The sequence below is a fragment of the Oryza brachyantha genome, chromosome 9 (assembly GCF_000231095.2).
Source record: "Oryza brachyantha chromosome 9, ObraRS2, whole genome shotgun sequence".
In the NCBI taxonomy this organism is placed as follows: Eukaryota; Viridiplantae; Streptophyta; class Magnoliopsida; order Poales; family Poaceae; genus Oryza; species Oryza brachyantha.
Genome location: NC_023171.2, coordinates 10783983 through 10811493, shown reverse-complemented (window position 1 = coordinate 10811493; position 27511 = coordinate 10783983). Strand labels below are relative to the sequence as shown.

The 27511-nt window shown below is 41.9% G+C and overlaps 3 protein-coding genes across 10 annotated transcripts; 1 reads left to right on the top strand and 2 right to left on the bottom strand.

Annotated features, from left to right (window-relative positions):
* Window positions 1-1135: 1135 nt before the first annotated feature.
* On the bottom strand, window positions 1136-7055 carry LOC102711560. 3 transcript variants are annotated; one of them, XR_005812439.1, is made up of 9 exons: window positions 6790-7055; window positions 6092-6173; window positions 5855-5977; window positions 4978-5772; window positions 4324-4675; window positions 3979-4060; window positions 3380-3608; window positions 1725-2112; window positions 1136-1639 (listed from the first exon to the last, which is right to left on the bottom strand). XR_005812439.1 is itself a non-coding variant. In XM_040527500.1 (8 exons), the coding sequence occupies exons 1-7, from the start codon at window positions 6994-6996 to the stop codon at window positions 3402-3404; spliced, it is 1848 nt and encodes a 615-aa protein (XP_040383434.1). In that variant the 5' UTR covers window positions 6997-7055; the 3' UTR covers window positions 1136-2112; window positions 3380-3401. The 3 variants fall into 3 exon arrangements, 1 of the variants encoding a protein (XP_040383434.1); XR_005812441.1 differs by having other exon boundaries at window positions 5855-5968; XM_040527500.1 differs by having other exon boundaries at window positions 1136-2112.
* A 4615-nt stretch (window positions 7056-11670) lies between these two features.
* LOC102711290 (tuliposide A-converting enzyme b1, amyloplastic-like) lies at window positions 11671-13338 on the top strand. The gene has a single exon (XM_006660629.3). It carries the CDS (start codon window positions 11825-11827, stop codon window positions 12779-12781), a length of 957 nt encoding a protein of 318 aa, XP_006660692.1. The 5' UTR covers window positions 11671-11824; the 3' UTR covers window positions 12782-13338.
* Window positions 13339-15784: 2446 nt separating this feature from the next.
* On the bottom strand, window positions 15785-19819 carry LOC102711012 (NF-kappa-B-activating protein). Of its 6 annotated transcripts, none has more exons than XR_005812449.1 (3): window positions 18221-19819; window positions 17427-17583; window positions 16690-17311 (listed from the first exon to the last, which is right to left on the bottom strand). XR_005812449.1 is itself a non-coding variant. In XM_040527542.1 (2 exons), exon 1 carries the CDS (start codon window positions 19747-19749, stop codon window positions 18226-18228), a length of 1524 nt encoding a protein of 507 aa, XP_040383476.1. In that variant the 5' UTR covers window positions 19750-19819; the 3' UTR covers window positions 15785-16121; window positions 18221-18225. The 6 variants fall into 6 exon arrangements, 4 of the variants coding, with proteins under 4 accessions (XP_040383476.1, XP_040383475.1, XP_006660691.3 ...); XR_005812448.1 differs by having other exon boundaries at window positions 16690-17308; XM_040527542.1 differs by lacking the exons at window positions 16690-17311; window positions 17427-17583 and adding an exon at window positions 15785-16121.
* Between the last annotated feature and the right edge of the window lie 7692 nt (window positions 19820-27511).

Below are 27511 nucleotides of genomic sequence, written 5' to 3'. Positions count from 1 at the left end.
AATAGAGATAACAAAGCACATGATTTTAATAAAAATGCAAAGAAGAGTACTACAAAACATACAGAAAATATAAGAATTGTCGTTTGGATAGATCATAGAAAAAATAAGGAAACAAATGAGAATAATAGACTCAAAAGGGAAATTCTCATATGGTTGAATCTTTTGCTAGCTTTTCTGCAAAATCCACACACTCATTGTGCTATTTCAAAGGAATATGATAGGATTTGAAAAAAAAAACTTTAAAGCTTTGTTTTAAGGGGTTATATGAAAAGTTGCTATAGGATTTAGATCATATAAAGTTCCTCTAGAAATCCTTTGGTTCAAAGGGGCCTTTCATGTGGTCTTGCTTGCTCTCAATGGAAAGATGATGATTTTCACTCAGCTAGTGATTTAATGTTAATAGTTTTCTCTTCTTTTTTGGGTCGAGATGGATATAAGAAATCGCAGGCAGGACCATCACCCAGTAGATTCAGACTAAACAGCAAAAACTTTTGATAGCGCAACCGTGCAACTGTACAAGGGCCAAGTGTTAAGAGGCAAATTTAAGGTTTGAATGCTATGGTTTTAGGTGAATGCTGAATGTAGTGTCTCGTTATCCATGAGTGAGATCCAAGAACCAAAAGTTTTTCTAAAGATATGTTTTCATACACGTCTAGGCCCTAACCCGTTATACTTAGGCCCCGTTCCGATGAAAATTTTTTTTTTTTTGAAGAAGTGTCAAGTTTAATGTTTGACCGGATGTTAAAAGGGATTTTTAGACACGAATGAAAAAACGAATTTCACAGCTAGCCTAGAAACTTCGAGGCGAATCTTTTGAGCCTAATTAATTCGTCATTAGCACAGTTGGTTACTGTAGCGCTGGTGGGTATTTATAAACTAATTAGGCTCAAAAGATTCGTCTCAAGATTTCTTCCGTAACTGTACAATTAATTTTTTATTTCATCTATATTTATTGCTTTATTTAGGTGTCTAAAGATTCGATGCGATGTTTTTAGAAAAAAAAATTGAAAACTAAACATCGCCTTATACAAATCCCTGGAGAGTTTGATGAGTCTGTTATATTTACAAACAAATCCCTGGAGAGTCTGTTATATTTAAAGACTAATCCCAGGAGAGTTTGATGAGACGATTTGGAGAATTTGGTTAGATTATCATAATCCAGAAGAAAAAGGGGATCACAATTGATCACTCGACCACGTAGAGAGGCACGCCAGACAACGGATTAGTTCACGTCAAAGTATCTTATCCGTGCAGGCAAAAAGGTACACATGATATTATAAAGTATGCCATCTAAATCTGTGAATGAAAAAGGGAAAAAAATGATGTCAAAACACATTTCAGAGTTTTCTGCTACAACAATCTCAGGCCACCTTTTTCTTTGAGGTTGGAGCAGAGATGACAATATCAACATTCAGTAAGCCTCGTGTGTCACAGTAGGAATAACAAGAAACATCTGAACGGAAAGTGGAAAGGAGCATCCAAAAATCTTCTGAAATCGCCATGAAATTCATGCAAAATTCATATGTATTCATGCAAACTTCTCAAACCGCCATGAATTTCATGCAAAATTCATATGCGCGAAGCTGCAACTGTTACATTCTTCTCGGTTCCCTTCCATAGTCCATTAGGGTCTTCAAGCCTGAATCACAGTAAGGCACCGTATTCCCTCTTAGTAAAATATTGCCTTTCATATCCTTTGGAATTCCAGAACATATGATCCATACCTGCTTTGGTACCATCAGACACAAACGCATAGCATCCAGAATGTTGGTAATGGACCAATGGGTAATGATAAAGGAGAATCTTATCACTTATCATTATACTAAGATATCAGTCAGGCACATGGGATGTGTGCGTAAGAATTCCACCCTTACTTCGTGGCACCGTTTTCTCTTGTCCCCCTGGCAGAATCGAAACTAACACCAAGCAGAACTGTAGAAATCTATATCATGATAGTGCATGGTCATTGGTCCCCATTGTAGCAGCACCATATTGTGAAAATTCAAGGGTGATAGTTTCCATCTTCAGGATCATTTTTCTTTAAATCTCAGAACTTCGCTAAGTCAACACGAGCGTGTTGATAACACAAAGAATTGCTTTAGGTCCTGATCCCTGAATATGACAAAATGTTACCTAATTATTGAGACGTCATGCAGAACAGCAAGAAAAGAAGAAGGTAAATATATGGTAAGTGGTATTGACAGTCCAAGATTATAGAAGATATAGTAGTAACCATGCTAATAATTGATCTGTTTTTGTTGTTATAAAATTGTTGATTTTCCTCAAAGCATTACAAGGTAAACAGCAGAAAACTGTTCACATCTTATGCGTACTGTCAGGAATCTATCTAATATATATATTGTGATAGGTCCAGATTATAACGGTATAAATTGATCAATACTGTGATATAAGATACAATTATACCTATCAAAATAGAAGCTACAAGTTGTATATGAAAACCTAACCTTATAGGGATATAAGGTAAGAGCTATATATGAAGTCCAAATATAATCTTAACTCTCGTATCATGGTGGGTGCAGATTATAATGGTATAGATTGATCGGTATAGTTGTATATAAAATACAATTATATCTCTAGAAATAAAAGTTAAGATTTTTACATGAAATCCAAACCTATAGAAATAGGATTTAAGAGTTGCATGTGAAATCCAAAACTTATAAAAATAGACACACACACACATATATATATATATATATATTGTCGGGAAGGCCCAGGAATGGGCTCCCAAATTTCATTAAGAGGGAGAATTTACAGGGATTTTTACATATATTGGTATCTAGAATTAAAATTTGAGAGTTGTATATTAAATCTAGCTCCACAATAATTGCACAGGGCAATCCCCCAGTTATATCAATGTTAATTAGAAGACATATGCGTATGATTGCTTATTTATGGAGGATTTAAATAAATTTCAGGCAATTACTAGGATAATGCTGAGATGCACGACCTAAGCTGGTACCCTTCCACTAAAGGTATCTAGGCTTGCGGCATCCAAGAATTTATGATTACAGATATACCTTAAAGGTCTATGCAATGTGAATATTTGATAATTCTGAAAAGAAAAGTGGGTATTTGGGGTGAGCAGTACTACAGCAAGGTAGGCAAAGTAGACAAAAAAAAAATGCAAATATCATCGATGCACTCAAATACATGTAATTGTTCCCCTCGATAATACTCAGAAGTGGAACTGGAAATTTATTGTTTACATAATTCTCCCTGTAGGAACAGCTAGATATCAGTATTGATACTGCTGTATTGTTAACTGCTATTATTATATCATTAGAACAGAACGTAGGAATCACTGGGAAATTCATCAACAAACATTTGGAAGTATCACAGGAGTCAGAAAGCAACTTACTCAGTTCTTAAATTACATGACACTAGAAAGCATGGCAAGTGAAGCAGCCACTCAGAGAGCTGATCTGACCGTTCTTGGTAAGGTGTGATGTCCTTTTAGCCTTCCTGGAAGATTGCTCATCCTGGTTTGTTGCTGAAGTTTCACGCATTACCTGTGCTCTTCTTTGTGCAGACCTGAGGGTGTTCCAAATCTTGTCCAGTGAAGATGACCTCTTTTTCTCAATTTTCATCTGGTATAAGAAAAGCACACTTAATAGTTAATAGTGTAAGGTCAAACATACATCACTGGAAGAGAATTCGGTGATTTACATGAGCACAAATTTAACTTGGGCCAATTGCAAATTTTCCACTACTTTGAATCGTTATTGCAACCCTCCCACAAAATAATTGAAAAAATTACAATACAACTTTCATTCCAGTGGCATCCTTGTAATATAGAAAAAACAATTGGAAAATTTGCAAATTCCCACCGTTTTGGTCAGGTATACAGTATACAGATAATAAATTATTTACAAGAAAAAAATGGGTCCGATAAAACAGGCCTATGAAAGGAGGCACAAATGATGTAACTGTCAGGAGTAAAGAAAAGAGCATACATACCACTAACTTTTGAATTGCTGCCTCAGACTTGGCTTTTTGAAGGTGTTCCCAAGCAGCAATTTTTTCTTGCTCCTTCTCAACCCTTTTAAAATTTGTATTGGAGTGATTAGCATTCAATGAGTTGATGGTGTAGATCTAAGTTGCAAGTTTTTGCAAATTATTAAAGAACTGGATAGCTTGCATAATATAACATATAAGAAAGATATGTAGCACTCTTTGACTAAATTAAACTTGAAGTGTTATAGTAGTAATTTAGTGGTTCAACATAATAAAGTCATGCCTGAAGATAATACTATCAAACAGCAAATTTCATCTGAACGACCAAAACAATTGGTGGTATCTTACTTTGATATGGATTTTGAGTCTGTTAATTCCCAGGAAGAAGACTTAGATTCCACCGTCTTTTTCTTCACCTCTATAACATTTGTTGAATTCTTGCTAGATGCTCTTGTAACATGTTTCTTGGACCATCTGGTAAGAGTCACTCTGTCGTCCATATGCACATCCCTGATAACGTCAGAGAAACAGGTCTCCTTCTCTCTGACTTGGTGTGTCGTTAGCAAATGGATGAATGGAGTACTGACACTAGGCGAAGATGACCTGCTAAGATTTGGGCTCGTTTGAGTTGCAGCATCCTTTCGTAAAATTATAGGGGTGATAATGGAGGCTGAATCTTCTGTGATTCCAACCTGTTCATCTGAACAAGAAACCAAACAAGAAGGTACAAGGTGAAGATTTACACACTTTATGGTGCATGGCATAAGACTAACTTTTTATGCTGAGAATGCAAGGATGAAACAATCTACCAATATATTAGTTAACAAAAACCATCACTTACAGTGGCATGGCCATGAGGAACTACATGATATTGAGATACTTCAGCAAATGGAGAGGATATCTCAACTAACGGGTTTTACTCAGAACAACTACGGAGTCCAACTCACAACTGAAATACAGGGAAAAAATAATAGGCAGCAACCGAGAATAATTTATGTATACCTTGTACAGACTCTTGGGTGGTAGGCAATGAATGTGATGACTCAATTGCAGTATCCAGTTGTCGGCAAACTCTATTAGATTGAGTAGCATGAGACCCACCATTTGCTAGTAACAACTTGCCTCCAGTGCCAATGCTGACCTCTTCACCAGCTGCTCTGCTCATATACCTCCCACCGCTATCCTTCTCCCCACAATAATGTTGTTCTGGTATCAGTACTCCAGCCAAGAAAGGCGAGTTAGTTGTCAAATGTCCAACTCTCCCATTATCAAGCAATGACGCAGATGAGTATTGTCCACCACCAAATTTTCCAGGAGGTCCTAATGGACCACTTTTGGACTTTGGTCGCCGAGCAGGAGCGAATGAAGTCTTATCAAGCACATCACCGCAATTCGGACTGAAGATCCATCTCTCTGCATCTTCCCATTTGGAGGGCAATGTCCTCCCGTTGCTGAAGGGGAATGCCATGCTACTACTGCCTGGGTATTTCCTGTTACCTTTTGAAGGAAGGGGCACTCTTTCAGAGCTCCACCCTTTCTGGTGACCAAATACTGATGAACGATGCCGCCGAAAGTTTGGTGTCCTGGGACTCGGAAAAACGTCTGATCTAATGAATGATGATGACACAAGACCCTTGTTCATCAAACCCACACCCCCAACCACAAAGCCTGGAGAAAGAGGGGTTCCATTGAAGCCGGGGCTGCCGCTGCCAAAGTCGAGAGAGGCTGGCCGCTGCTTCAACCCCTTCTTACCCTGCAAAATAACAGCTTCTGACCGACACCGCTGGTACAGGCATTCTGTCGAGCAACACACAAGCATACAAAATGAACAACCCTGTACCACCATCTCAATCCATTGCTAAGTTTCAGATATTTGTACCTCCGGTGGCACTGTCTGCCGGATTCTTGGTTGGCTCTTGCAGCCGCGCCCAGTCCCCTTCCACCCCACACAGCACCTCGTCCCCCTCCTCGTCGTCGTGTGGCTCGGCGAAGGCTGCAGAGGCTTCAAGATCAACGAGCGCAGAACTCCTTTTAAGGGCTGTAAAGTTGCGCTCCAACCGAGCTAGAACACTAGCAAGAATACAAACTGTGAGCTGTTAACAGCATCGGTGCTCACCATTGGAGGATGGAGTGGCCACCCCATCTGTTTCCAGATCTGTGTCCGGGTCGCCATCAGCGCGCACGAACCCGGCCAAAGGCTGCAACCAACCATCAGCTTAACCTCACTGATCAAAAAGTTAGCCAGTTTGCCTAATTCTCAAAAGGAGAACAAAAGGGAAGAGAACCCAACAGAGCCCCATTTTCTCATGTCAAGGAAAAAAGCACCCTCCTTTTTCCCTCTTGCTAAGGATCCAAGATGGGTGAATTGGTGATGATGATGCATTGGTTCCTACTTCCTACTGACTGGTCTCAAAAGGTTTGGGCCCTCCCTGCTTTGTCTGCTTTGCTAGAATACCAACACCAACTAGGCAATTTGTAGTATAAGATTGTGCAGTTTGCTTAGCATGGTGTTTCTTGATTATACTATCGCATCGAAACGTGTTGTCGTGATCACCTGAGAAAAGCCATGGGCTACTCAGATATAAAGTCAGATCTGCATGTCACATTGGCAAGTGGCAACAACCACCCTGTAAAGTTCTATCTTTTCCTTAACAGAGGTGAATACCATCTCAAAATTAACAATCGTTTTTTCTTCCTCATGGCGCAGATTGCAGAGCTAGTTGGTGCCAAGAAAAAGAACGAAATCGCCCATGACTATTCTAAAACAAACCAACGAGAAGCCGCAAGGCTTAGCAAGGCAGGAGCAAGACAAACCGAGTCACAACCGAAGGAGCCGCAGCCGCTGCTCCCGCCGCCGCCAGTCGAGCTCGCCGAGTAGCCATCGTCGGCTTCCTCCCCCCACCGCCGCCGCCGCCGCCGCTGCATTGCCCTCCCCGACGCTGACACCGCCGCCTCCTCCTCCTCCACGACGGCCCGAAACCCCAACGGGGTATCACCACCACCGCGTATTATTCTCTCCATAACTTCTTACCCGCCACCCACGCCGGCGAACTCCGCACAGCAGGTGCACAACACCAATCAAAGCGGCGGGGTTTGGAAGCGTGACGAGGCAGGAGCTGGCGTTTAATAGACGTGGCCGAGCGGATGGCAACGTGGCGGCATGGAAGCGTGATGGACCGGTGGCAAGTACAGCATCTCGAGGAGAGGGAGCTACACTGGACTGACGCGATCGAGCCAGTGGCACTGTGCTGATCAGCGTCAGCTGCTCACCAATCGTGAGCCGCGGGGCGCTGCGCTGCATTACTAACGTGGCGTTTCCAGATAGCTCCAATCCTTTTGGCCGGCGCTTCTCATTCTGTTCATCTGTCTGTCTCCGGCGGCGTTCTTGGCGTCGGCTGTAGCATGTAGTATCAGTTAAAACCAAGACACTGGTCATTTCGGTTTGATTTGGTACAGCTTATCTCTTGCTTAATCATTTAGTCACCATGCCTGAGCTAGTTCAAGAGGTTATTAGCAAGAGCCATGAACGAGAAACCGAGTTAAACAGGATCATTGCGCTGGCGGCAACACGACGAAGGCCATGCGGCTGGGGTTCAGGTTTGGTCCCATCGTCCGGCGCCCCTCTCTTATTGGCTATTTGCAGCTGGAACGACAGCAACCTGTCACTGCAGCCTGCCGATCAAGTCACTGCATCTTTGGCCGGCCGATCAAGTCACAGGCTCACAGCAGCGACGGTGCACGCACGCCGACGGTAAAAGGATGAAGTTTTTTCACGAGATCCGGCCGGCCGGCAGGTCGAACTGTCGAAGTGCGTGGTTACAGTTAGATTGATTTGTTAGCGGCTACCGACAGCCAGCTACGATGCTGCATTGCAACAAGCACAGAATGCTCACGGTTCATTGAACATACCATGCATGAAACTAAACTTGGATATAGTCATATAAAGTAATGTCATTATCATATATTCATATCATGAGCATCTGCCGTTGGCAGGGGTAGCGAGGACGAACGTTCCTACCTAACAAAAACAATCATGTAGAAGCAGGTTCACATGGGAGGTTGTTACACGTACGGTCGTAATGGACAACTAACAAATGACAAAAGGACCGAAATTTATATTTTCAGGTGATCCTTACTATCGCTTAGAGCAATGTCGATTAAGAAACTAACTACTAGCTTCAAAATATTTTCATGTTATTAAGAGTTAGCCTAGAGCTAACTTTCGTAATAGTGCCATATAAACATATAATATATCATTAACGTATAATCCGCCTTTCATACATACTCCGCATCTTGGAATTTATGTTATAGTTGTATATAAATCCATAGCCATTTTCTTCTCTCTGTCATTTCCTCTCTAGTCCGTGTAATCATAAATATAACGTGATAATTTTTAGACCTTGTTTACATCACTTATCGTACTCACTCTTATGCTCTAATTAAATTTGCAATCAAGACCCCGAAAGCACAGCAATGTGGACCGTTAGATCAGGAACTGATGATCAAGATCAAAGAGGAGAAAATGAGATTACACGAAATTCTCGTGAGAAACTGAAAATCATATCGTATGCTTAGATCTAAACCGTCCAACTTAATCCAATGGACTGGAAGCACCTGACAGAAAGAATCGGACGTAGACATTGCAAATAAATTGGATGTAAGGCAAAAAAAAAACTATGAATTGAATGTTCATCAAATATCAATTTGAATAGTTTTTTTTGTCGTATGTGGATATCCACACAAGACACAATTTCCTCGTAGAAATACCTCTTCTCCTGCCCCTGCATGTAAACTTTGTAACATGCTTTGGAAATTGGAATAACCATCCAAAAAAGTACTTCCTTCGTTTCATATTATAAGACTTTATGAATTTGTCTAAATTCATCCATATATCAATGTATATGCTTTGTATATGTGTCTAGATTCATTATCACACAAAGGAATCTAAACAATACCAGAAAATCTTATAATGTAGATCGGATGGAATATGATCTTAAGACATTTTTTAGCGATTATATAGCAAACGCACACACGCACGCACACCACTATACCTACAACATCAAACTCACACATCCGCACAAAGAGATGTACAAGAGCCAGCAGGACATCCCTAATCTCAAGGAATTTCTGTTAAAAGCCCACCACGTGCACACAGTATTTGTGGGCATCAGAATTTAATTAGTTATAACTTGATGGGTGAAGTCATGCACCCAAATAAACTGGCATATTTCAAGTAGACAACAATAATATTATGCACACAAACAAGGCACAACATAAAGTTGTAATACGTGAATAATAGCTTGAGTGGGTAATATTTTGGTACACCAATAAAATATGTTTAACAATAGATGGAATGCAATATAGAATCATTTATTAAATTATAAATAAAAGTTAGATTTACATAATCATTAAACATGTCTCAATACGATTACAAATATTGTATTCTAACTTAAACTAGCATCGTGGCCCACGCAGCCTGCGTGACTAACTTCGTTATAAAATTTCTTATATAGTATCAAATATAGTTTCATATTATATTGTAAAATATAAATATTAAAGTGGCAATATAGTGTTAAACTCGGACCTAACTTCGATCAAACTATTACATTTGACATTCCACGCAAATTAAAACATTGGCTCTTTTTATATTATCTTAATAACATAATAAATCTAATAATAATACTACAGTAGATCAAAGTTGTACAAAATTTATAGCATAATATCTCTTCTTTCATCCGTCTTCATCAATCACATATATTTCATATATATTACTTATTTGTGATTGTTCATAACCTGTTTCAAATAACATAGTGCTCACTTATAAAATAAAATAAATATTGTTTAGGCATATGAGGAAAAAAACCTGATTTTCCCCCTTTCCTTGTCCGTTTCCAAAAAAACATTATCTTTTCTTTTTTATCTCTTATTTTACGGTTCGATTAAAAAACCTGATTTTTTTCCTTTCAATCCAAAAAATCATTATATTTTTCTTTTTTTATTCCAAAAATCCAAAAAATCACATTTTAATCCAAAAATCACGTTCTTTCTTCTCTAAAAAACTGTCTTTTCTTTTTTATCTCTTATTTTTCTTTTTTTATCTCTTATTTTCCTTTTTTTTACCGAGCGATTTTTTATCTTCAAACTTCTGATCAATTTGTTGGCACGTGTACTCTAGAAACACCGAGCTATTAACGTGATCGTTTTAATCTCCTCTTTCTTACTGCTATAAACCGGATCTGTCCGATTAACCTTTTCTCCTAAATAAACTACTCCTTTTTTTTCCTCATTGTCCGATTTTTTTCTGTTCTTTCCTTTTTTTTTTCCCTCGTTGTCCGATTCAATTTTTTTTGCCGTTCTTTTCCCTAAAAAACATCTTTTCTTTTTTTCTCCTATTTTTCTTCGATTAATCTCAGAATTTTTAGCCCGTGAGAACCAACATAAAGGCTCATTTTACTACTACTTTATATATATATATATATATATATATATATATATATATTTTGACCGGTCCATGGGCCAAAATACTGACGATAACTTTCACGGGATATACAGATTGTATATATAAGTCGATATAAATAATCAAATGATGTAGATTGATCCGTCTACCTGCTTAATTAGATCCTACTCCATCCGTTTCATATTATAAAACTTTCTAAAACTGCTTAGATTTATCAATGTATCAATATATATGTTTTGAATATTTGTTTATATAGATTCATTAGCACGTATATAAATCTAGAAAAAACATATAGTCTTATACGGAGCGAATAGTATAAATTAAATTGATAAATTGATAATAGAAAAAACATATAGTCTTATCGATGAATTTACTGTACATAGTGCACAGATGGGGCAGTACTAGTGTATTTTTTTTCCGCTTTTCCATCTCAATCCATTTCTCATTCCCGTCGTTGCTCAGCATCGAAGGCCAGAGTAGCAGCATAAGAAGAATTGTTCCGTCATCACGCTCACTCGTGCTCTAAGACTCTCACACACGCACTGATAGTTACTACTTTTTTAGTTGCAACGTTTGATCATTCGTCTTATTCAAAAATTTAGTACAAATATAAAAAATAATAAGTTGTGCTTAAATTTCTTTTAATAATAAAGTAAGTCACAAGCAAAATAAATGATATTTTCATAATTTTTGAATAAGACAAATAATCAAATATTATAAGAAAAAATTCAAACATATGAAACCGAGAGAGTAGCGTGTTGTTCCCTATTTTCATCTAGAGCTTTTTTTTTCCATCCTTAAAAAGGTACCATGAGGTACCACTTTTTTATGTAAAATTTATTACCTTCTAGTATAATCAAATATTACAAGAAAAAATTCAAACATATGAAACCGAGAGAGTAGCGTGTTGTTCCATATTTTCATCTAAGCTTTTTTCCATCCTTAAAAAGGTACCACGAGGTACCACTTTTTTATGTAAAATTTATTACCTTCTAGTATAATCAAATATTACAAGAAAAAATTCAAACATATGAAACCGAGAGAGTAGCGTGTTGTTCCATATTTTCATCTAAGCTTTTTTCCATCCTTAAAAAGGTACCACGAGGTACCACTTTTTTAATGTAAAATTTGTTACCTTCTGGCACCTAACCGTGGTACCTGTTGATGATAAAATTGCTCTTTCATCTAAGGCATTTATTCTGAATGTGAAGTTTCAACCTCTCATAAAATACAACGAGACAGTTGCCGCTCAGGATCCAAGAAAATAGGAGAAAAATACAACGGGACGCAGCCTCATGTCCTGGTAAACTTGCCTGCACCACACAAGTACACGACGCCGCTCTCGTTGCTTCGGTTGGGGAGCTAGCTTGGCAGGAGGGAGAGAGCTGCGCAATGGATTCCAGCAGCAGCGAGATCCTCGTCGACACCGGTAGCTTCCGATTATACAAGGATGGCCGCGCCGACCGTACCGACGACATGGACACCGTCCCCGCCGGCTTCGACGCCGACACCGGCGTCACCTCCAAAGACGTCGTCATCGACGCTGCCACCGGCGTCTTCGTGCGGCTCTACCTGCCACACATCCAGGCGGCTGCCGCCGACGACGGCAAGAAGCTCCCGATCGTCGTCTTCTTCCACGGTGGCTACTTCGTCGTCGGGTCGGCTAGCTGTCCTAAGGACAACCGCTACATCACCGACGTCGTCGCCGGGGCTCGCGTCATCGCCGTCTCCGTCAACTACCGCCTCGCTCCCGAGCACCTGCTCCCGGCGGCGTACGACGACTCCTGGGCGGCGCTCAACTGGGCGGTGTCCGGCGCCGACCCCTGGCTGTCCAAGCACGGTGACATCAGCCGAGTCTTCTTGGTCGGCGGCAGCGCCGGCGGGAACATAGCCCACAACATGACCATGACCATTGGTGTCCGCGGCCTGGACGCCGCCGTGCCGGCACGCATAGAGGGCACACTCTTGCTCCACCCCTCGTTCTGCGGCGAGACCGGGATAGCCGGCGAGCCGGAGGAATTCCGGGACGGCGTCAGGAAGAGGTGGGCCGTCATCTTCCCCGACGCGAAGGGCGGGCTGGACGACCCGCGGATGAACCCCATGGCCGCCGGCGCGCCGAGCCTGAGGACGCTGTCGTGCGAGAGGATGCTGGTCTGCGCGGCGGAGCTGGACGCGAGGAGGGCAAGGGAGCGTGCGTACTACGACGCCGTGAAGAGCAGCGGGTGGGGCGGGGAGGTGGACTGGTTCGAGTCGGAAGGCGAGGGCCACGCCTTCTTCGTCCTCAAGCGCGGCAGCAGCGAGTCCGTCAAGGCCATGGATCGAGTGGTTGCTTTCCTTTCCGGCCATTAACTGTACTTCCACACATCCACTCGACTACTCGAGTTCATGGATCGAGTGGTTCGCCCCTGCCTTTTCGATCAGTTACTCTGTTCCACAAAATAAATCATCGTTATGTTCTATAAAATTACTTGAATTATCTGTTAGTACCTGATCGCACCAGCATGATACTGCCACAAGTGAAGACGATGACAGCAGCCGGCCGGCTTGCCGTCATGCCGAAAACTTACGCTGTTCGCGAACGCGTTTCGATTGCGAGAGATAACCACTATGGATGCAAGTGACTATTCAGTCTTTTGTTTTCTTTGCAAAACAGAACTGTCAGATTTAAGTTCTACAACAACGAACTTTTTAGGTATGAAGCTATCAAAGTGCATTAGAAAAACAGATTTTTTTTTTTCGGTGTTTGCATTGTAAAAAGATGAAGACACAACGCTCCATAACAAAAGGTATTGTATGAAAGGTATTCAAGTATTAGTAGAGGTAATTAGGTAGTAAGGGTAAAAGGATAAGTTTACGAACAGGCCAAAAAGTCATAAATCTAAAAGTTGTACCATGCCGGTATGATTAAGGTGAAATAAAATGTACCAACGTGATTTGCATGATTTCTCTATTTAAAAAAATTATTTGTGCCACGTCGGTATGATTAGAGTGAAATAAAAGGTACCAACGTGATTTGTGTGGTTCCAATGTGATTTGCATTATTTCTCTATTTAAAAGTTTTCTTTGTACCACATCGGTATGATTAAAGTGAAATAAAATATATCAACGTGATTTACATGATTTTTCTATTTAAAAATTTTCTTTCCAAGTACATATATTTGCGTGGTTTTTTACATATTTGCACGATGACAAGCAAAGCACACGTAACTACAAGATATTTTTCCTTTACTTCTTACGGCTTTTCATGGACACGTGTCCCCCCTAACACTCAACCAAACTAACCTTTCTTGACTACCAAAAAAAAAAGGCTAAAGGAACATGTGTTATTTTTGCCCGTGTCATTTTTAATAATGATAGACAGATAATAAATAAAAGTGAGTATGCCATTTCACCAAAAATTATATTAATACAAAAAATCATGTGTCGCAGATGTGTTATGGGCTAAGTGGGACGGAGTTGTCCGGTCGTTTTTGACGAATCATCTCATCATGAATCTGAGTGAATATTGGGTTCATTCCCTCTTATCTTATCTATGAAATAAACCCATAAAAACAGGATGGCTCTAATCCAATACACCAAAAACTTAATCAAACACATTCTTTTAGCCTCCTACCCATTGTCAAATATTCTTCGTGGTAAGGTTGCTACCGTAAGAAATCATTTAGGCTTTATTCGGTTATTCTTCAAGAGGGAGGGATTGAAGATGATTGAGGAGAAATAATTCCACACCACAATAGATGTAATAAATTCTTTCCTAATCTTCTTTAATCCTCTTGTGATTAGGATTAACCCAACAAGGTCTTAGAGGGCCGTGGTGTGTGGATGGAAGGTCAATGAATATTCAGAACAACAATCGGATACCCTTGGATTGGCTCACACAGAAGAGCAATTTGTTTGTGATTATTTTATACCAGGAACTACAAGATGGGATGAAAAGAAGATTAAAAATATTTTCTTTGATTGCGACGTGAGGAACACTTCGCAAATCCTAGTGTTCCAGTGTGAGGGTGACGATTTTGTGGCTTGGAATTACTCGAGGTCATGTATTGACAGTGAGAGAGAAGAAAATGCATTTGGGGTGGAATTATTCCGAATGGTGAGTAAGAGAAATATAAAAGAGGCACCATGTGTGTGTGTTTTTGTGACAGAGAAGAAAATGCGTATCCCAGATTTTGGGACCGCCGTTTCTCCAAGTGGGTATGGAGCAGGTTGGGGGAGGTTGCAAATTGATATACCGATCCCAGGTCATGAATGCAATGACGGTAAACAATACCAAAATTTGAATTGTCAATCATATATTTTATGTTTATTTGGGGTTTTCGCCAAAGTTTATTTTTCACTTTTAGCTTTTAGATCGCTAAGAATACATATATAAAATTGTTATTCATAAATTATTTTTCGTTTGTAAATACGCCCCTATGCTGATTGTAGAAGAAAATTGATTTATGTTAAAGGAGAGAGATTTTCATCTCTCGTTTGGACATCCACTCTTTTTTATGTCATAAAAATAGTTATGATTTTTTTTTAAAAAAAAGATGGATGTGGTTAATTAAATCGCCCCCTTATCCTTTTGACTGTTGGATAGGTTGTCTGATCAAGGAATCATGTTATCTTAGGTATCTTTGTGACTTTGTACAATGTGTGGTCAACTAGGAATAATGCACGACTGCACGTCATGTGGATGTTCCGAGTCTCCTAATGATGTTGTTGATCGGATTGTTTTTTAGCTGGAAGAGTGGGCAAACCTGAATAATAAGAAGAAATTTAATGTTCACCATCCGACATTAGTGGTGGGAAACGCCTCCTAGTGGCTAGTTCAAAGTAAATTCAAATGGAACATTCACGGCATTAGAACTCAATGAGTTGCTAGAGCAGTATGAGGGATGGCAAGGGCGAGCTAGTTCATGGGAGCAACATCACCCTTAGTTGGTGATGCCACATTGGTCGAGGTGTTAGCATGCAGAAGAGCTTTGGATTTGAAATGAGAGCCATAGAGGTGATTATGGAAACAGATGATTTATAGGTTGTTAATATGTTGGAGGACAGAGTTTCAATTGCTCTGTGTATGGGGCGCTAATTCAAGAATCAAAAGTTAAACTCAATGCATTCTAGAACTAAAGAGTGAAGTGGGTTCGTCCGATAGTGAACATGGTTGCCCATGTTTTTCATTCTAGATTTCTAGTGAATGTTTTACGAGATGGTTTTCAGTTTCCCTAATGTTTCCGGTCTTATCTTGATGATGATAAACTCTCTAGTGTGATTGTATAAAGTGGCATTAGGCCTATTCTAAAAAAGTATAAAGTGATAAGAAGAACATAATATTAACCTTTCACAAAGAAAATGTTATCCCGATTAAGCCGTAGGTGATGGTTTGTTGTCCTCGTACATAATATGATTGAACGACTTCTATAGCACATTGCATTTATCCTAATAACAAAGTTACAAACCTCTCATAGCACGATACATGCCAATATATTCAGAGTTTTCAGACCCTCGTAGCCCCATGAGTTGGTAATTTGCCTGCACCACATACCGTAGCTCTCGCTGCATCTCGCTGCATTGGTTTGGTAGTTAGCTTGCCTGGAGCTCACCGCATCAATGGTGAGATCCTTATCGACATCATTGGCTTCAGGTTATACATAGATAGCCACACCTACCATACAGGTGATTTGGAGACCGTGCATGCTTCCTTTGAGCCGAGAGCAACATCATGACCAGAGAGGGATGGCAATGGATCAAGATCTATTAGTCTTTTCAGAACCCAACTTGTCATTATATATTTTTAGCTAAAAAATATAAAATTTTAACACATCATTTAAAACCCAACCCTTAAAATTTATATGCAAAATGAAGGACCCCTATCAATGGTGTCTCTGCATGCCTTTGCCTACGAGCTCCTCATCTTTGTCTTCTTCCACGGTGGCTACTTCGTCGCCGGGTCAAATAACCTACATAAACTCCACCGCTAGATCAACTTTGTTGCCGCGATGGCCCGAGTTGTGTTGTCTCTATCAGCATACGACGATTCCTGGGCGGCAGTCAACTAGTCGGTGTTCGGCGCCGACATCTAAGTTGTTCGAGCATGGAGACACCTAGTATTATTAGACACTGTCGTGCCAATAAGACACACAAGCCAAAATTTATTTTTTTTCTTAAATTTAGAGTTAATTTTGAAGTTTTTTACTGAAGTTTATTTTTTAGCCTTAGCTTTTAGATCATCAAGAATACATATATAAAAGTTTTATTCACCGGCTATTTTCCGTTTACAAATATATTGTTTGGTTTTTTTTTCATAAAAAAGCTAAACAATCACCGTAACAATCTTGCTCCGCCCTTCGTTCTGCAGCGAGATGAGGATGGAAGGGAGGCGGAGGAATTCTGGGACGGCGTCAAGAAGAGGTGGGCTCCCATGTTCCCCGACGCAAAGGGCCAAGAACAAATCCTCGAGTGGTTGCTTTCATGGGGGGGCATTAAACTGTGCTTCCAGCTCATACTTATTTCTAAATTGTTTCAACATGTTAACATTTATCCCTCAACTTATTTATAGTGTGTTTCTACTTAGTCCAAATGGGGAACAATTCATCCCGAAGTGACTACTTGTACCATCATCATTTGCGATGGTGTTTTTCGAGTATCGATCACTCTTTTCTACAGTAGAAAAGGTCAGCCTAATAGGTCAGCTCAGAATGATACTACCCAAATCCAAGACGGCGCTATCAGCAGCACAGCCTGCTTGCCGAATCTATCATAGAGCATCCCCATGTGTTCAAAGTTTGAAATCAATCTTGCAACTACATGATGCTATGGGCTAACTGGATGGTTGAAATCAGACTGAAGGCCATATATACCTCCACCGGGTCCGTACATCTGCTGCGGCTGCTGCCCAGTCATTTGAAAAAGGGGTTATGCAGAAATCAATAGTGCTATCGTGCATAACTAGAAATGGTACATCTCTATCAATATAGTTATCATTTGACAAGAGTCAGGAAATTACCGTAGTAATAACAGGAGCACCCAAAAATATTTGAAAGCAAGCTACAGGGTAAGCTAGCTTTGTATCATACTTGTTCTTTCAAATGAAGAAGCGTAACAGTGCGACATTCAGTTTCCACTTTCCAGTGGGTGGGAGTGAGATCACCAGATCAAGATCACTACATTCAAATCCAAACATCTAATGAAGTTGAAGCCGGTTTAGATAAAGCAAATGCCTAAGAACATCACTAATTGATCTCATACACCCCTGAATTTCCAATCAGCAGGTTATACACGAAATTTGAATGAAGGGATATGACTGTTTCTGTTCGTGGTGATTTTGAAATGAACTTAAGAGTAAAAGCCATATTTGCATACAGTAAAACATGGACCCAAGCTATTTAGTCAATCTCAACCATATGTCACAAGTTATATGCCCATCTTTCTTGATTATAGATTACAACGTATACTGGATTGCATCCATACAGTGAATATAACTATAGATGCAGAATGTTGGTCAAACTATCTTATATAAACCAGCAATCCCATAAGAATCATCTGAAACAAATCAAGCATTCAAACAGCTCAACAAACATAGCAGCAAAGATAAGAATAAACGGAATATGTAGGATAAGCATCAGTAGTCAATACTCGATACAGAACAGAAATTACAAATAGACACTACCAGTCGATTCATGTGCAATGTCTATGAAGATATTCATGGCACGAACTCTCATATTCGAGATCATGACCTATACTACAGGGATTGCATAAAGAGGGAAAAGGAAATATAGGTGATCATTCATTGTATAATACCTTTTTCAGCCATCTGCTGTAGCAAATGGATCATGAGAAGGTCCTACATCATTTCCAATGGTTCTTTGCACTAAGCGCTGCAAGTCAGCCATGACCTTGTGTTCTCGCTTCGACTTCTCCTCATAATTAAACATAGCAAGTGCCCTCTTATCCTCTGCACTGTAAACCTGGTTTTCCTTCCTTATACGAATAGCATTCATCCTCTGATGCCTACTCCCACTCATCACATAGCCCAAATCCTCAAACTTCTGAATCTCCTCCGCAGACAGACCAACCTCACCACGCCGTGGGATACGCTTCCCCTGTTGTACGTACTGTGCAATAGCATCACCTTCTCCAGGCCTCAGTGCACCACCGTAGCTAATATGACCTTCTGCGCGTGGAAGAGGCATTGGCCCAACCGGCATCTCATTCTCCAAAGCAGCCTTCTTTTGGGCCTCAAGCATTTCCTTGAATTTGATCGCTTCTGGGTCAATTTCTGGCACATTTGTCTCATCAATTTCCTTGGCACCAAGGTCAGCATCAGATGGGGCATGATCTTCTGAATCAGACCGCTTGCTCCTTTTTGCCCGTGAGCTCCGGCTCTTCTTCTTACTGTCCCTCAAGGGGCTAGGGCTTGATCCTGAAGCCGCCGCCTCCTCAGCACTTTCCTCAGAGGCTGTATCAATGATCTTCCTCTTCTTCCTCCTGGAGCTCCTTCCCCTCCTCTTAGACTTCATGTGTCTCCGTGATTTCCTCTTCCTCCTTCTATCCCTAGAGTCCTCAGAATCGTAAGAGCCCTCCGAATCCTCATCAGCCTTGCTGTCACGATCACTCTCTGTACCCGCCGAACAGTGGCGGCGGCGGTGGCGGCTACGCTTGCTGGTTCGGTGGCTACTCTTACGCCCTCTCTTCTTCTTCCGAGAGTCATCTGATTCGCTGGAATCGGATAAGCTATCAGACTCACCTGAGTCGGATCCCGACGAACCCTTGCTATCCTCCTCTTCGCTCTTATCCGAGGAGGCCACCTTCTTCGGCGATTCCTTTTTCTCCTCCTCCTCCTCGTCGCTGTATCCATAATCTTCATCCTCGCCTTCGCGGCGAGGAGGGCTGGGCGTGATGTTCCAGATGCACCGCTTCATGCTCTTGCGGAGCTTCTCTCGCTTGCGGCGGCGGTACTCGAAATAGGTGAGACCCTTGAGCTCCTCGTCGTCGTCGTCGGATCCGGACCAGGCGCTTCCTCCCCCACCGCCGCCGCCGCCGCCACGGGGGGCAGGGTGGTCTCGGTCCCGTGCCCACTCCCTCTCCACGTCGCGGCCGCGGTCGCGGTGGTAGGGGGACCACTGGCGGCGGCGGTCCCGGTAGGGGCTTGGGGACCGGTCGCGGCGGCGCTCGCGGTAGGGGCTAGGCGACCGGTCGCGGCGGCGGTTGCGGGGCGGGGAGGGCGACCGGGACGGGGACCCGCGGCGGCGAGGGGAGGGCGAGGCGGAGACCCTGGAGCGGCCGGGGAGGCGCACCACGGACGCGAGGCGGCCCTCCGTGCGACCCATGCGGCGGATCGCCGGCTAGGGGGTCGGGCTGGGGATTTGGGGGAAGCTAGGGATTGGATTGGACGCGTCGGGGAGAAGCGTGGAGGTGAGGGCTTCTCGGAGGCGGAGGCGGTATGGAATTTGGATCGGTCGGTCTGTGTGATATTGGGCTTGTTGGGCTGCACCAGAAGGCTGGAGCTAATATGGCTTTGGGCCATGCAAATGAGAAGGAGGCCGACTCACCTGATGGGCAGATTGGGCTGTGGTGAGAGTGGATATTCTCACTAGCCCTGTTTGGGAGGTAAAAGGTCCAATGTATCTCCTCCAAATATTGCTCCAGTTCGTTTTACCTCCCTTAACCGTATAAAATCGACTACTACATCGCCTATCAAAACTGATTCACTTTACCTTCTTAAGTGGTTTGGAGATAGTTTTCTTCTACTGGCCTCCACATGGCACATTGATTTGGCAGACGTTGGACGCGGTACGGCACCTATATGGTGCTTACATGATATTTCGCATCAACAAAAATAGGAAAAATGAGAGAGTTAATTTCATAAAACTACACATAGTTTGATCATACTGTCACAAGATTATACATTTAAGACTGTATGTTATAAGACTATATATTTAACACTATTTTTTCCAAAGCTATAAATTTAAGGAATTGTATCCCAAAACTATAGATCTACAATAACATTATCACAAAACTACAACTTATGCAACTTAAACAAAGATAAATTTGGAACTGCAAAACATGTAGTTCTTTGATAGCATCACTACTAAATCTGTATTTTTATGATATAAGACCTTAAATCTGTAGTTTTCTAAGACGAGTGGTCAAACATTACCAACAGAAAATCAAAATCCCATATTATATGGGACGGAGGGAGTATTACACAACCCACATATCACCCTCTCTCCCCTCCCCACTTCTCTCTCTCATTTTCCCATCTTCTTCTATGTTGTTGGCTACCTCATGCTCCCTGGTAGAGGCAACAGCTTCTCCATGTCGTTATTCACTTGTGCCTTCCCTTCCACTAAGGAGCCACAACTAAACTCCTCAAATGTGGAGGTGGAGAATGAGCGCCAGACTTGCTAGTCCCTTCTATGCCTCTGGCCTCGCCACTTCTTGAGCCCACCTTACGGCTACTAGTCTCATCACCCCATATCCAAAACACAGGGAGAAGTGCGATGCTCGATGATGATGATGCCCATCCGACTACTTTCCCCTGTGCCTAGCCACCGCCTTTCTCACTGATGATTTTACCACCGCCTCGTGCCTCTTCTACAACCGTGGCCTTTGGTCCCTTAGTTGTCACCCATGGTCCGCCAATCGTCGTGGAGACATTTGAAGAGAGAGGGGAGTTCAAAGATATAGGGAAAAGAGGGGAAGGGGAGGGTATATGAAGATGGCCACCCACTCACAGGTGGGCCACATGGGTCCTCTGTATTTTTTATTTCCTTTTGGCTCGTAGTAATGCCATATAGTCACCATGTTGGATGAATACCAGGTGTCCAGGTCAATATGGCATGTTGGCACCATATAGGACAAAAATATCATCCAAATTAACTAGTGAGATTAAATGAACAGATTTTGATAGATGAGGGAGTATATATAACAGGTTTGAGGGAGGTAAGTCAAACTGTTTGGCGATGCAAATTGGAGTTCTTCCTTTGTGGAATGTAATGTATGGGCCTTAAACTGGGTAGACCAGATTTGAGCAGCAGCAGCTTAACATGTAGATGAAACTTGGCCAACCAAAATGCCACCATCCTTTTGTTCTGTGCCAGAAGCTACTCCTTTCTTTATTTTTCACATATCACACGCATACCAATCTAAAATCAAAATGATAATACGAACAATGCACCTCCTTCCACCTTATAGTTCTAATCTACATGTTCTCTCCTTTCCCCAAACTCCAATTTAGTGATGATTAGTTAAAAATAAAGTTATTTTTAGGATAAACAAGTAGGAGCAAATAATCTTATTTTGAGATGAAGAAAGTATCACATTGCCATATTATAGGAAGGTCCTCTGGTTGACACGAATCCAACTCCAAGTTTCAAAGTTGGTTTTCTAAATTCCTAGTGTTGGCCGAATGGGAATTATCTTGGCCTCCATCATTTCGCTGATGCACTGTTTATACGTTAAAATTTAAATTTTAAAACTTTATCTTGGAGTTGATTATTTCGTTTACAAATAATACTCCATAGCGTGACGTCGTGGCCAAACCGCCAAGGACTGAGGAGGGCCAGGTTAGCCGCCGCCCAAAGCCGTGTCTGCGCCGGAGACGGCCGTACAAGTACGACGACCACCCGCAACCGTCGGTACCGGTCACTCCGCAGCAGCTCGCTTGCGCCTGCATCACGCATGTTTCGGCAATGAATGCCCCTCCGCACCTAAGATCTCAACGACCGGAGAGCTGAAACGTACGCGGCGCCCCCCCTACTGCCGCTAGCTGCAGGCCGCAGCAGCAGCAATGCCACCGCCTGCCGCTGCACCCCCTCGTTGCCTGTCGCTCGTCGGCTTGCTGTTGTCGTCGCGGGCGGCCGGGAGCGTACGAGCGCGAGGCGACGAGGGGGGCCGGCCGGCGGAGCAGCCGCCCAGGCCAGGGTAGGAAACTGCACGCGAGCGAGCGAGCGAGCTAAGCTTAGCCGGCCCCGGCCGGCCCATGTGGCCCTCTCGCTTGGTCGGGCGGCAACACTGCTGCTCTCCTTTGTAGCCCCCAGCACGAGAACCCCGTAGTAAATTGTGTCCGCCGGCAGACACACCGGGTGGGTGCGCATGCTGACCACTGAGGTTGAAAAGCACTGTGTCTGCATCCTGAAATTTTTTTGTCTGAATATCTTCGATTTCAGTCGAGTTGTAAATGAGCTTCTAATTTCGGGGATTGTGTTTTCTACTTTTCTAGGTTTTAGTGTAGTGTCCGATTTGGTGCAGCACTGGCGATGAGGAAATTATCGGAAACTGGCTTGGTCGGAGTGATCGTAATCGGATCGTCATGATCGATATGGTTATGGGAAAAGAATGATGCTCACGATCGGGATGGTAACCGGTGGTGTGGCCACGTAGCGCACAAGCCGTGAGGATGATTGGATTATATTCAGATTTGACGTCGCCAGCTGGATTTGAAATATGCATGCATTTATACCCCCAAGATCGACAGAGCACAATTACTGGCTCAAAACATAATTGCCCATTGACTATGATAAGGGGTATATATCCTTTACAAAGATCTACTAGTATATATTAGTATATATTAGGTTATGTTCTTTTAGCTAGTTAGATCATTTATCGGTTTTTCACGTATGTTTTCTAAACTATGAAACGCTGTATTTTTAAATAAAAATTTTATATAGATAGGTTCTCATGTTATCTTTCTAATATAGATTTTTAAGTTATTTTCATCATTTATACTATAAAATAGCTATAAAAAGTTAGATAATCTTTCCTCTTTCATCGAAAAAAAACGCAACCTATTTCTGACAAGAATGTTTTGTCGGATCATAAATCTAGCTTATTTACATATTGATATCTTCTTTCTATTCTTTTACTGTGGTGATTAGTTAATTATGAGCATTATATTTGACCATGACGCTGGTCTGTCCTACAGGCTACAGAGCTACAGGACTGAGACGTCATGCTCCCTTGTGCTCCTCTGCAAGTCCATATCCAAGAGGCGTAGTGGTTAAGGTGCATGCATCCTGCCCAACATATTTCTTTCTTGGACGCAGCAGCATCCACCATCCTTCCTCCAAAAACACCTCCAATACTAGGGGTTGGTGCACAGGCCCAAATCAGGGCCAGGGCCCCACAAAAACGATCATGAAAGGGCACTTAAAAAGGGGAGGCATTATTTGGGATGAGAAAACTATATAGTGCTTAAGCTAGCCGATCGATCTTAATCGATATACAATTGCCCACATGTTATGTTATCCCCTCGAGATGTCTCAAACCACCACATATTCCGAATCGGACAGCCGTCGCAAGCACAGCACCAGAGCTTGATTTGACATGTTTGTTCCTTGTCGTGGGTTTCCAGCTATGTCCTTCTCTTGACTTTTTTTGGGACCAATACCGATTTTATTTGATCTTTTCGTGTAAAAAGAAATTATGGTATAATTTCTAGAAGATATAAATGGATGTTTGAAAATTTTTCTAAAATATTTGTTAAAATCTATATCGTGTTGATGGTAAACAACATCCATGCAAGGCAAGTCTATTGAAATTCTTTATATATGCCAAATCTAAAAGAAGATTTATTCATCGGTACCCTCGACGACTTAAACCAACACATGTAGAAAAACAAAAGGGAGTCCACACAATATTAAGAAACGAGCCCGGACGGATATGCAATTATGCATAGGTAGGGAGACATAATCAGGATAGGAGATATATGAACAAGAAAGACATAAAGTCACGTTGCCCTTTTCAAGAGGGCGGATCTCACGTACGCGTGCCGCAACCCCATTGGCTCCACCCAATTGTCCGGCGCGCGAGGACTCGACAAAAGGCAAGAATTAATTAAAAAACCTAAGCAACTCTTGCAAACAAAAACAAACCAGCGTCCAACAAAAAATTCGAACGAGCGAGGAAGCATCGGCCGTGGGGACACCGCCGAGAACGAACGAGATCATCATGATCAGGTTCAGTTGTAAGTACGGCGAGATATGGCGGTGATCGATTATCTTTCTCGTGAAAAAAATACCAAGCAACATATTTATAAATATAAAATAATTTATAAATAAAAAATATATATATTTAGTAATATAAAGTATATAAACTTCGATGAAAATTTTTAAAATCATTTAAGGTTAGAAAACGAAAATACGGGGATGATGGCGCCGTCAAGGCTATGGCCAAAGCCGGCTTGGTGCTGACAGCCCTGTGGCGCGCGCGTGACGATGACGACGTCGTTGCTGTTGCTAGTCGTCGTTGCAACACTGCCTCCTGCTGCTGAGCTCGCTTCGCCCAGGAGGGATGCATCGGCCGTGCATGCACCAGACCGGACTCACCCGATCGAGGATCTCCCCACGAATCCTATTCCCCGGCCCCGGCCCTCCCGCGGCGCGACGCGTGGCGACGCCGACGGGCGACGGAGCGCGACGGCCCACCGGCCGCGGGGCGCCGATCCAGCAGCGCGCGCCCCGGCCCCACACGTGGCGCCGATCCGGCGACGGCCGGTGATCGACGTCGTACCGTGCGTGCGTCGATCAGTTTAGCGGCGGTTTAATTAATTTATTTAGCCTCTTGACCTCGACGCGCGTACGTAGCGTGGTCAGTAGCCGCGGCGAGATAGCGGCCGGGTTGCTGTCGATCGATCAGCTGAAGCCTAGCCGATCTGCCGCTGTTGCCGACAGGTTAGATGCGCGCGCGTGCTGACCACGACGATCCCCAGCCGAGCATATCCGAGCCGCCGGCCGCTGCGTACACGGTGCACAGGATTTCACGACGACCGGCCGGCGAGATCGATGTTGTGTGTGGGTCATGCGTGCGTGGATCGAGCAGCGAGCTTCTCGATCCGGCTCGCTCGTGGCCGTGAATAAAGATGCGGATCTCTATATACGAAAGACATGCACTTTCTCGGCTGGATAGTGTGTCCACGTGGCACGCATGATCGTTTGAAGAATACATTTCAGTTAGCGCTAAACAACACGCCTCAAGCCGAACAATCTAGAGGATGAGGTCATCACAGCGCTCCTCTTGCACCAGTGCCGATCTGATATTGAACAGAAGCAAATGCCTTTGACTTTTCTAGCTTAACTTGATTTCATGAGCTGGCGATTAAACATCTTTGTGAAGAAAACTCATGCGGTCATAATGCTCGAAAATTGGGCAAGCATTACTCCTAAGCTCACGTTTTTACACCAGGACTGTAGAAGTTTGGGATTACAAATTTTAGTTTAGAAAAAATATGCGTCCAAATAAATTTCTAATTTTCATGTAATTCAAAGAAAAATATAGATCCTATTACTTTTGAGGTATTTCATCCGTTTCAAAATAAACGCGTTCATAAGTAATTTTGTAAATAGTAAGGTTAGGTCAAATGATTTTATTTTAGAACCCTAAGTTAGTAACCATTGAAATGATGAAATAGAATGCCGGTAGTGCTTACTCCCAACGCAAATCATAATTTTATTTTTTATTCTTTTGCTTTTATATCACTAAGAATATGTATGTAAAAATTTCATTTACGCTTCTTACAAGAGAAAGGATGGGGTCATCTTTCTTCCCACAAGGTAGTATTTGTTTCATTTTTTTAGAAAATGAAATTTCTAAATTTTCTCCCCGCATATGTCTTCTTTAAAAAATAGATTTTAAAACAATTTAACATTTATAAACTAATTCATGTAAAAAATCATGCACACGTAAATTCTATATTGATGAAGCACTAAAAATGCATGCGTGATTCCAGTGACTAAATAACTAATTGGCATATCTACAATTATGCACGGTGTTAACACTTACGATCAATCAAAGTCGTCTGGTTAGATGGCACAGACGTCAAATAAATGGGTCGGCCCACAAAGCATCCTGCCAGCGTATTAGACAGACCAAAACATGTGATTATTTGGTAAAACAATCTTTATATTTCTACCAAATTATGGAACTACTATTTCAATTTTAGTGCCTCAATTTCCCACATTCGAATAAATAGCTAAATAAATAATATACTCTAAAATACATCAAGCTTAGTTTAAAATAGTTTTATTAAAAAAATCCATAGCAACATTAATTATGCACATTTATGATTATGATCTCTGTGATTACAAGCGGCAAGGCCGCGTGGCCTTCTAGTATGTCTAGATTTGCAGCTTGCCTTTTCGTCAATCAGTGAGCTAGCTAGCTAGTGTGGTGTGTACTGACATTGTTCATCTACGTGAAAGAAATCCCGATCCGGCCGCTTTATGCTTGGACCGGATCAATGCTGCACATATATATAAAACGACAGGTTAACTTACTTATCCGCCTTTTCAGGTTCACCTATTAACTTATCACGTTAGCCACTGTAAACCTTTTTCTGATCCGGTACGTGTTCTGTACGCGTGAGGTGTGTATGTGTGTGTTGGGAGTTCGGTACGATTCATCGGGGAGAGCTGGTTTCAGCATCAGTTGAAAAGGCGAGTCGACAGGATATGGCCGGTCTGTCCACCGTTGATGTTTTCGCGCGGAGAAAACTACAGTATGTGTCGTGAAAACGACTTGGAAGGGAAAGCCGCGAGCTAGACAGGGGAATTCATGGATGAGGTTGCAATTTCTGGATGAGATTACGTATCTGGTGGTCCTTTAGCATCGTCTGCAGCTTACTGAACGTCTGAACCTACAGATACGCATCCTAAATTTTTGTGCGTTCTTCAGTTCAAAAAAAATCACTTCAATTTTTTTTTTGTGCGTTCAGTAGGCCTGTAACAAAATGTTGGTGAAAAACAGTCTCCGTTTTGCAAATATACTCCCTCCACCCATTTTTATTTCACGTAAGTGACTTTTATGTTTACATTCAACCATTCGTCTTATTTAAAAATTAACATAATTATTATTTTGTTATGATTTAATTTATAACTAAAGAGATTTTAAGAATGGCTTAAAATTTTATATATTTAAAAAAATAAATAAGACAAACGACCAAACATATATTAAAAATTAAAAGCGTCTAATAATTAAAAAAGAATACGGTCAGCATCACTTTGAGCTGACTTAATTAATACTCCTGCGAAGCTGAAACTTTGTTTAGGTCCTAAACAAAACAGTGCAAAGTACGTACTACTGCTGCAAACAAAC

Coding starts and splice junctions, on each gene's coding strand:
- LOC102711290 (XM_006660629.3), top strand. CDS start 11,825: ATGGATTCCAGCAGCAGCGAGATCCTCGTCGACACCGGTAGCTTCCGA.
- LOC102711012 (XM_040527542.1), bottom strand. CDS start 19,749: ATGGGTCGCACGGAGGGCCGCCTCGCGTCCGTGGTGCGCCTCCCCGGC.
- LOC102711560 (XM_040527500.1), bottom strand. CDS start 6,996: ATGGAGAGAATAATACGCGGTGGTGGTGATACCCCGTTGGGGTTTCGG. Junction 5,773..5,854: donor GGCAGACAGTGCCACCGGAG/GTACAAATATCT, acceptor GTTGCTCGACAG/AATGCCTGTACCAGCGGTGT. Junction 4,061..4,323: donor GACTCAAAATCCATATCAAA/GTAAGATACCAC, acceptor AAATTTTAAAAG/GGTTGAGAAGGAGCAAGAAA.